This window comes from Pelecanus crispus, chromosome Z (genome assembly GCF_030463565.1).
Source record: "Pelecanus crispus isolate bPelCri1 chromosome Z, bPelCri1.pri, whole genome shotgun sequence".
Taxonomy (NCBI): Eukaryota; Metazoa; Chordata; class Aves; order Pelecaniformes; family Pelecanidae; genus Pelecanus; species Pelecanus crispus.
In genome coordinates this window covers 2959312-2969928 of record NC_134676.1, presented here as the reverse complement: position 1 = coordinate 2969928, position 10617 = coordinate 2959312, and the positions used below count along the sequence as shown (strand labels likewise).

General features: G+C 45.5%; 1 protein-coding gene across 1 annotated transcript; it reads left to right on the top strand.

Annotated features, from left to right (window-relative positions):
* Positions 1 to 469: 469 nt before the first annotated feature.
* Positions 470 to 3618, top strand: ELAC1 (elaC ribonuclease Z 1). The gene is made up of 3 exons (XM_009482715.2): positions 470 to 626; positions 2070 to 2537; positions 3155 to 3618. The coding sequence occupies exons 1-3, from the start codon at positions 470 to 472 to the stop codon at positions 3616 to 3618; spliced, it is 1089 nt and encodes a 362-aa protein (XP_009480990.2).
* The last annotated feature ends 6999 nt before the right edge of the window (positions 3619 to 10617 follow it).

Here is a 10617-nt window from a genome sequence, read left to right as displayed (position 1 = left end):
CTGGGCGGTCCACCCCTGACATCCTGTAACAGCATTTAAATATCAGCAGTGGCTGTTCAGCATCAGTCATTCTGAAAAGGCTTTTAGAGGAAAGCCCGTGCAGGAAAATTCAGGGGAAGAAGAAAGAATAGTGGGTTTAAAGATGAGAGCATTTCCAGCTGGCTAGGGCTGTTTCTTTAGGTAATGAACAAAGGTCGCGCATCTTACATTTGGGCTGTGTGTTTGCGACCTTCCACTGACATAAAAAGGAAACCTTGCTGCTTGTAAATATTGTGTTGTCTGAAAGTCCTATCCTACTCCAGGGAGGTTTTATTTTTATTTTTTAAGGGAAGGGGAATTTGCTTCTCACACTGAAGTACAGAGGATGCCTTCATTTAAAGCAGAAAATGTTTTGTTTCTTTCCCAGCATAAATATGTATGTTCAGTGGCTCAAAATCTCTCTTTCAGGTGGCATACCGACGTATTCAAAATGTCGATGGATATAACTTTCCTCGGCACAGGCTCAGCGTATCCCTCTCCAACAAGAGGAGCATCGGCGTTAGTGCTTCGCAGGGAAGGAGAGTGCTGGCTCTTCGACTGCGGAGAGGGAACTCAAACACAATTCATGAAGAGCCATCTCAAAGCAGGTTCGTGCTGTTGAAAGGTATTGTGATGAGGGAAGGGGAAAAGTTCCGTGAGATCTAAACAAAATACTTTGACCTCGTGCTGATGGTATTTGAATACGTACCAAACATGCGTGAGCATCTGAAGGCGCTGCGTATGGGTGGCAGTTGCTGAACCTGCTGTGCAGTAATCCTTGATTGCCCTTTGGTACAGAATTGTGTTTGAGACCCAAACTCTCCTGAATTAATTTCTGGGGCGTTGTAATTTCAAATGTGGACCACAGAGCAGCTTTAAACTGGCGCAGTTTGTATGTGTCTGAAGACAGCTCTAGCCAATACCTCCCGTGAGCCTTCCTCTCGATAAATATTGTGCTTTTGTTTTCAAGTACAGTTGTGTGTATTCGTGGTAACTTGTTACGTTTTAGCAAATAAAGTAGAAACCAGACTTACCTTCAGTCACTGTGCTTTTGCAGCCTACGGTGGCAAGAGCAGACTTCTGACTCTCAAATTATAAAGACAGAATTATCAGTTATAAACAGAAAGGCAACCTTCTGCTCCCGCAAAATCTGAAGCTATCAGGGGATTTAATGACCAAGTGAATAGACTAATTTTTACTAAATTTTCTGATTTTTACTAAGTTGTTCTTAAATCAGAACAAAGAGATTCCGTCCTTCCTATTGCTCGGTCCTAACAGATGCTGGAGAAAATGCCTTACCGCGAGGAAGTGGGAACTCGGCTAGCAGAGGAGACTGAGGCAGCCTGATTAAAGTACACGTGTCTGCAGTGAGAGAAAATTCTGGGCTCTTTTTAATCTAGCAAAGGCAGGGCCCAGTGCCTGAGAGCTGGAGGGAGCCAAACTCAGATGCAAAACAAAGCCCAAATCTTTAAGTCCAATTTTTCATCTGTTCGAAACAAACCAGTCAGAAACCGTGGGGTTCTTGCCTGTTAGAAAACTTTGAAATCAAAACTGGATGCTTTTGTTGTTTGTTTACTTGTTTTTTAATTGCATTCATTTCATGTGCTAGATTCAAAACTAGGAACAACACAAATTCCACTTTTATGTTTCTCATTAGTCGACAGTTTCCCTGTAACGTATGAAAGCGCAACCACTTTCCAGCACTTCTTTGCGTTTTATTATGGCAGGTGTCGCCGGTCGATTCTGTTCCACGCTTGTAGCGCGTTTTGCTTAGAAGCAACTAAAACTTTTGTCTCGGCAGTCTTTTCTTGACAAATCAAGCCAAAATAAACCTTGTGTGGAAATTGTGTGGAAAAAAATCGCTACTGCGGAAAAAAATACTTTGTGGTTTGGGATTTATTTCTTAAACACTGGTTTTATTTTAATTTCCCTCCTTCCTTATTTCCTACTTCTTGCCAAAAAAGTGATTATTTCTGAGTTGTTGCGGCATTCGCTTATCTTCCTATCTTTTTCTGGTTTTGTTTTTCTTTTCCTGTTATTCTAATCAATAGGCAGAATTACCAAGATTTTCATAACTCATCTTCACGGTGACCACTTTTTTGGACTTCCTGGCCTGCTGTGTACGCTTAGCCTCCAAAGTAGCCCCGACCCACGCAAACCGCCTGTTGATATTTATGGGCCCTTAGGACTGCGAAACTACATATGGAGGAGTATGGAGCTCTCCCACTCACAACTTCTCTTTCCCTACACTGTTCATGAACTGGTACCTACACGGGACCAGTGCCCCGCAGAAGAATTTAAAGAGCTTTCTTATTTGGACAAAGATGAGCTATCTCCCCAGGGAGCACAAGGGAGAATACTCCACCTGGATCCAGTAGAAAACTCTTACTTGCTGGTTGAGGATGAGCAGCTAGTTCTGAAAGCATTTCGCCTGTTTCACCGCATTCCTTCCTTTGGCTTTGTGGTGGAAGAGAAGCCCCGGCCCGGTAAACTCAACGTACAGAAACTGAAAGACCTTGGTAACTACTTTGATTTATTTTTCCTCTTTTTGTTTTTTAAATGCATGTGTTCAAGTTGAGTAGCGACTCCCATTTTCACCAAACGTAACAAAATTGGGTTCACAGGCGGTTGAAATCTTTTTATGACCACCTCTTTAGGCATTCTAGCAAATTAGGGCTGCTGTATCTCCCCATCATCCATTTTAATTCAATTTTCCATTTTCTGTTAAAGACATTTTCATGCTTCACACCAGTGCAGCAGTCTGAATTGGTGTGTAACACTAGTGCCAATTAATACTGCAGACCATTCTCATACTGGGAAGAGCAAACAAGTTCAGATGTTAAAGTTTAAAAAGCACAGCATGGCTTTCAGGGAAATGTATAGCCGGTGCATTTGCATGACTTTATTGACTTGCATATGAAGAATATAGCACTTCTTCAAACACACTTCCTGCTAACGTTACAAGCTCTTTATTTGTTTGAAGAATGTGAAATATCCATTGCTATTTATATTGAGGTTGTATTTTTTTCAGTGAGACAGCTCTGTATACAGCATATCTCTTCTTAAGTGATTTTTTTTTTTTAAACCTGACACTCATCGTAATACTTACGGACTCTTTTGCCTTTTTATTTACCAGGAGTTCAACCAGGTCCTTTATATGGGAAACTGAAGAATGGAACAGCAATCGTTCTAGAAAACGGAGTAACAATTTCTCCTTCAGACGTCCTAGAAGACCCTATTCCTGGAAGAAAAATTTGCATTTTGGGGGATTGTTCAGGGGTGGTTGGAGATGCGGCCATGAAGCTTTGCAGCGAAGCAGATGTTCTGATACATGAAGCCACACTGGACGATACCCAAGAGGCAAAGGCCAGGGAGCATGGTCATAGCACTCCAAAAATGGCATCAGATTTTGCAAAATTGTGTAAAGTTAAGAAACTGGTTTTGACTCACTTCAGTCAGCGGTATAAACCAGCTGCTCAGAGGGGTGAGGGAGATACGGACATCACCGAACTGAAGAGACAGGCAGAGTCAGCGTTAGATGGTCAAGAAGTCACACTAGCCGAGGATTTTATGACCATAGAAGTTCCAATGAAAAAGTAAAAATAGTAGTGTTAGCAAGCTCTGTATGAAGACATGAAGTAGGATGGTGTTGGATAGCACTTAAAAATAATGGTAGGGTTTCTGGCATCCAAATTTATTCTCTTCTGTGGCACACAGAGAACCGTTGCAAACTGGAGGGAGTACCAGGTACAGTTAGCATTGCTTTCAGAAAGCAAGAAAAAAGGATACCCAAACATCTGGAACTTGGAATAAATTTGTAAGTGATGGTTTCGGATGCCTAGCCTCCCCGGAACCCGAATGTGTAGGCCTGTGCAAGCCTTCACAGCCCAGGGGTTTTCCTTGGATCGCAGATTCCTAGAGCAGAGCACCGGGTCATTTGGCTTCATACAGCCCTCAGGAAGGTTTGTGTTCTGCACCAGAATTTAAATTATCTCGCCTGTTACGAGCTTTTGAATAACACCTATTTCAACCTTTTATACGGTATTTCGTAACTGTTACCCGATTTCGATGTAAGAGGACTATTACACTGAAACTAATAAAGTATTTGTAACTCTGCCAAGTGTTTGTAACTGGGGGTGTTGCTATGCTCAAGTTGAGGAGCTCTTGTAATTCTCCCTTTGCGTCTGAAGTTTTCTCATAAATAAATGTAGCTTAGGCTTCCTGTCAAAGGTGAAGCACTCTTAACAATTTGATTCATTTAAAGCTCTGAAGCGTGAGCCCTCAGTTTGCATACCTATTCCCTGCATCAGTACAGTTTTGGAAGTAGGCTCTGGAAGTCTTCAGGCAGATGACAAGTAGGCTCTCCTAAAGTGTTACTCCAAGTGCATTTGCAAAGACAAATTATCCTGATAACAGCACATTTGTGTTTGTAGAAATACCCCTATGGGAGGAATTTCACCTATGTATAGTGTTTCTGCGATGACTTTATTCTTTCAGTCAAGGGACACGTAGACCAACTTTTATCTCCTTTTCGTCCCACCTCAGAACAAACTAGAAGTTGGGAGTTTCCCAAATTTTAGCTCGATTTTCTGGTCAAAAGTAAAATCAGTGGTTTTGAAAAATCTACCCTAAATATATTTCCCCCAGCGTGGATTCCTGAAAGCTGGAACACGTCATAGCTTTCTAATAAATGCTGAAAACTCTGGCATGTTTAAGTCCAGCTGCCAGAGTTTGTGCTTGTACTTTTGGTGAGTTGATGGTAATACAGATGGAAAACGAATCGGTTTTAATATACAATTCCCCTCCCTGCTTTACATGTAGAATAACAAAGCTCCAAAAAATTACAACATTCCCACTCTTTAAAGATATTTCCCTTCTATAAATGGGGCACCGCTCAAAGGTGGTTTGTGTACGGTGGTAATCCTCACCCAGACCAAGCTGGTGAGATGAAGAAGTTAAATCCTGCAGATAATTTTTCTATACTCTTCACGTTTTCTTCCCCAAGAGTGTACTTGGCTGTAATTAAGCAACAGTCTTCAAAGAAAAGAAAAAAAAAAAAGTGATTTCCTAGTGTTTGAGTAAATGGATGGAATTGAATTTGATGTCTTAGCCCCACCCTTCAGACAGACTCTGTCTTACCTGTGGTTACGGTAACTCCGGACTGAATTACACCAACTTTAATATTTCGTGCTTCAAATATTCTTCAAATGTAGAGAAAGTCTCTGATTTCTTTAAAAAGAAAAATACTGGGAAGAGTTGCAAACTTGAAGAGCATGACTTCTGGAGCAGAAACTCAGGGATGTCTATGACTTCTCTCTTAAAAATGGTGTAAAGTGGGCAGAGGCTACAGATTGTGCAGTGGCACGTTCTTTCCCCCCCGAAATTGTTTTTCTTTTGTAAGATAATGTGCTGGGCATTAACGGCAGGTGCGGAGATCTTGATACCACGCTCTGCTATATGCAGGCAAAAGCTGAGCGGACTCCAGCTGTTCTGTGTTTGATACAATGAAAGAAGAATTTTCTTCGTTGTCCTTACCAGCTCTGCTACGTCTGCTTCCACACTGGAACAACCAAAAATTCCTATTTCTAAGCCATCCGCACGAACTTTAGGGAATGACTTCAAGGCTTTGTGGGAATTCTCTGGATACCGCCTGCAAATGACAAAGCCAAAGGATGGAAATAACAACACGGGACAACCCAAAAGCCTACGCAGCCTGAAATGTGTGCCCCCACCGCTGCAGCCCATCTCCCCACGGTGCTGGCTCATGCTGCTCCAGAACTGGGTTATCCATCCCAGCGGTAAATACATTTTTGCATCCGTGTGGTTAGTTAATTGCTGTGAATTCAGGAATATCTTCAGTTCCCATTCAAATGACGGCGGGTGTGGGTAGATGCGTGAGATGAATCGACGGCACGGGCTCCCAGCCCCGTGCCCCACCGTCCCGGTGCCCCCGTGGTCCGGCTCAGCATGCCGGGCCAGTGCTTGCCTGGCTAAACAACCACTGGTTCTGGCTAGCCTGCAAGACAACGGCCGCTGGGCGAATTTTCGGCTGGATTACCGAGTTGACTAGCGAGCTGTCTTGCTGCACGACTTGTACAAGGGCTGAACGAAGGAGGGTGCAGAAGTGCTTGGCCAGAAACGGGGAGCTGCTCGGGACCCTGCTTTTTAGCAGTAGTGAGCTGATACATTGGGTCGGTCCTACCATATAGCTACATCCTAAATACATTTCAGGATCCAAATCCTAAATAAGAACGGGTCAATTTGGATAAAGAAGAGCAAGGGGAAGAGGGTATCAAATGGAAGCAGCGGGCCGGGTCGTCTTGGTGTATTAGGTCTGGGGACTTTGTTGCACAGAGTTGATGTGTTAGTGCATTTTTTTTATGGCAATTCATTTTGGATGGACACTCAAGGGAGGAACTGCTCGTTTCATCTGAGCTGCGGAAGAAAAGCTAAAAGTTGCCTGGTCTATATTGAAGGCCGGACTAACTGTATGGCTGTCATTTTTAAAAACAGTTCTTTTTGGTACGTTGGTGAAAGAGGGTACGTTTAGTGCCGGGGTTATGTGAAATTCCTATATTTTCAATTTAATATGTTTCAGTATTTGTAATCCAGTTATTGTTGTCTCTTTCTTAGCAGACCCATGTGTCTTTGCTTACCGTGGTCCACCCTTCTCTCTAAGTCTGGATACTAAATTACTTCATAAATCTGACTGCTAGTGAGACGTGAATTAAATTAATGGGGACATGTGCGCCAGTAAGGACAGAAAAATTCGGACCATAAATTGTCTGTTTTCTCAATGAGTTTATCTTCCCATTAACCATTTGTTAATTACCAGCGACCAAAATTCCTTTGCATTAAAATATATTTGCCCAAGAGTATTTTGTCTGACAGCAGGTAAAGGACTCTGGGCTGGTCCCGTAGGGACCGTGAGGGTGTTTCAACAAGTTCTGGGTATGTAAATGATTTTTTTTTTTTTCCCTAGTTTTGAATAACTTATTTTAAAAATTCTTCTGCTTTCCTGGAAGTGTTCCTCTAAGTTTGGTTCCTTTTTTAGCTGGTACTAGCGGAGGGACTTGCTACTGTGAAAGAAGCTTTTTACGTTACGGGAAAGAGGAGGAGGAAGGAAATAAGACGTGAAGAGTTTTGTAACAGCAGAGATGTTCCTGCATTTTACGTGTGTAGCTGCTAACCGAATGGATGAGCGCTGAGCAGAGGGAGCGAGGGTAAATCTTCCTTCTGCCAAGATCTGCACGAGCTTGCAAAAAACGCTTGAGAAATAAGTTACCTCCAGCACAAAAACGGTTAGCTGCTCTGCGTGTGCTGCAGTCGGTGTCGAGGATGGAGAGCTCGAGCTTGAGTCTGGGCTCTTAAATCCAGCTGGGAAAGGGATCCTTGATGCTAGAGGTGGCATTTTTCTTTTTTTTTTTTGTTTGTTTGTTTTTTTTGTTTTGTTTTTAACAGACCTTTAAAATAATTTGCTCTTACTGAATTATGTTCATTTATAAGGAAAAGGATATTAATTATTTACCGCGGATGGCTTCATTCTAGAAATCCAATTTCTGGTGAGGTGGTAGGACTGATCCAGGTCTCGCTGAGATCGGTGGTTTGGCACACAGTCACTAGAACAACTTAATGCATTTTTTATTAATAATAAAAACATATTGATTGGGATATGAGGTAGAACAAGTTGCAGAAATTTGATCAAAGTCACATTTTTGGGGAGGTGGGCGGGGACGGATGCTAAACCACAACATGTTAAATTGATCCTGCTAGCACCAGCATTTGATACTTGAAAAACGTTGGTGTTCAAAGGACTGTAGGTGGTCGGAAAAAGCACCATTTTGTTGGACGTGGTATCCCTGCAGCCTTTCAAAATCACCTTAATGGCCTACGAAGGTCCTTCCCAGGACTAATTGTTGCTGGAGCTGTTGGGGTTTGGATAAATACGAGGGAGCAGCTCGGCATCTTCCTCCGTGAAGCACCTACCTGGTGGTCACCCCAGATCCCAGGCATCGCAATGATTGCTTTATGAACCTCAAAACAGACGCGTGTGTAAACACAGCGAGTTACCGCGACGCGTCCGGTACTTTTTTAAGATACCTAATTCAGATCCTTTCAGATTTCATACCTGCTACAGAAGTGAATTAATGACACTCCCCTGTAACCCAGCTGCAGTGTCATCGGTGGGGATTTCCTCGTTGAATTTGCAGTTTGCTCATACCTGCTTTTGAAATACGGTGAAGGATTGCGCCAAATTTCCCAACAGCTTTTCACCTCCACTCTTAAAAACAACATTTTGTCTCGAAAGACAGCTGCCTGTTGAAAAGATGCTTAAAACGCCGCATCCGTGATGGCATCCCAATGGGGTGCGGTTCATGGCATGCCTTGAAAGCAAACCAGGGCTATTGCCGGTGGAAGGAAATTGAACGTATTCTATTTAGACGACTTATTTGTCGTTACGCAGCCGAGGGGAAATGGGAAAATTATACTGCTTGGTGCTCGGCATTAACGTTTTGCAGCTTTCATCCACGTATTTGAGCGAATCGTCTCCCTGGATGAGGGGCTGCAGCTGGTTCTGCAAGCGCCAAGGGGGGAAGAGACCGTGCTTACAAATTGCGAATTATTTAACGGTTTATTTTTTTAAAATGATACACCTTGGAGAGGGAGGGCAAGCGCTGGCGCGTAGCTTGCCAGCACAGAGGCCGGCGTAGGCAGCCTGTGAGCACGTGGCTTTGCTGCACTGTGGTCCGCGAGTCCTGCACGGGACGTGCTCCCCGTGGAACTGGAGCTCTCGTCTCCCACCCCTAACGCTTCGAAAACTCTCGAAATAGATAATTTGCAACTCACTCAGCGAATCCTGGTGTGAAGAGGCTTCAATTACATCTACCCAGGAAAGGATGACAAATATAGCAGCATTTTACATTGCTTTTCATCCCTGAGATCTTCTTAAGGATGTGGAAGTGACTATAAATGACTTAATAGTGCGAGCAGGAAATTTTGGTATGGCAATATAACAATTTTGAAAAATTTCCATCATTCTTAGTTCTTACCAGAGTAGCTGCGGTAGCACACCAGCACCTTGCCAAACACCCCACTTATTTAGCAAAAATATATTGCGTTTTGCAGTGGATATGGTACTTCATGCACCTTTTCCCTTCTGTTTCGTACTCTTACCGGTGGCCCAACACCACAAAGGTAGAAAGATGTAACCTTCTGGTTTAAAAAAAAATATTAATCTTTTTTCCTTTTCAGCTGAATTCTTTTGGAGAATTTGCTTTTGCTGGATGAGGTGATGAGGACCGGGAAAAGCAGTTGCACTTGCAGCCCGGTGCATTTGTTGGGGCTGGATTTGTGGGGCTTTGCACTTTTGGAGGTTGCATTTGCGGGGCTGTGCATTTGTTGGGGTTGCATTTCATAGTTTTGTGTTTATGGGGGTTGCATTTGTTGAGCTTTGCATTTGCAGGGCTGTGAGTTTGTTGGGGTTGCATTTGCAGGGCTTTCAGCTTCTGGGGGTTGCATTTGTGGGATTTTGCAGTTGTGGGGGTTGCATTTGCAGGGCTGTGCATCTGTTGGGGTTGCATTTGCAGGGCTTTGCACTTACGGGGATTGTATTTGCAGCACTTATGGGGGTTGCAATTCCGGGGCCGTACATTTAGGGGGTTGCAGTTGCAGGGCTATGCATTTATGGCCGTTGCATTTGCGGTGCTGTGCATTTGTTGGGGTTGCATTTGCAGGACTTTCAGCTACTGGGGCTGCATTTGCGGGGTTTTACACTTACGGGGGTTGCATTAATGGGGCTTTGCATTTATGGGGCTGCATTTGTGGGGTTTTAGCGGTTGCATTTGTGGGGCTTTGCATTTATGGGGGCTGCATTTGCAGGGTTTTACACTTATGGGGGTTGCATTTATGGGGCTTTGCATTTATGGGGATCGCATTTTCGGGTTTTTGCACTCATAGGGGTTGCGTTTGCGGACCTGTGCCTTTGTTGGGGTTGCATTTTTGGAGCTGTGCCTCTTTGGGGCCGTACTTGCGCTCGCAGGAGCGCTGCCTGCCCGCCCCACCCGGCGCGCCGCCGCCGGACGCCAACCACACAAATAAACCCCGGAACGCGCCCGCCCGCTCCGTTCTCCGGCTGCCGGCTGCGCGGCAACCGCGGGGCGGCGGGCGCGCATGCGCAGTGGCGGCGCGGCGGCGGCGCTCGGCCGTGGCGGCGGCGGCGGCGGCGGCGGTGGCGGGGGGGGGGGAGCGCGGTGTTACCCGGATGTGGCGCATGCGCGCTGGCGGCTGGACGTGTCGGCGGCGGCCGCGGAGCGCGAGCGGCCGGAGCCGCGGCAACAACAACAACAACAACAACAACAACAGCAGCAACAACAACAACAACAAGAAGGCGGCGGCGGCGACGGGGGCGGCGGTCGCGGGGCGGCCGGCTCCCCCCCTCCCCCGCGCCGCGGGCCTGTGAGCGCCGCCCCGCCGGCCCGGCCCGGCCGCAGCCCGGGGAGGGGAGGGCGGGGGGGCGGAGGCCTGGCCCGCTCCGCCGCGCCGGGGCCGGCTGAGGCGAGGGAAGGTCCGTCCGTCCGTCCCCCCCCGCCTCCTCCTCCT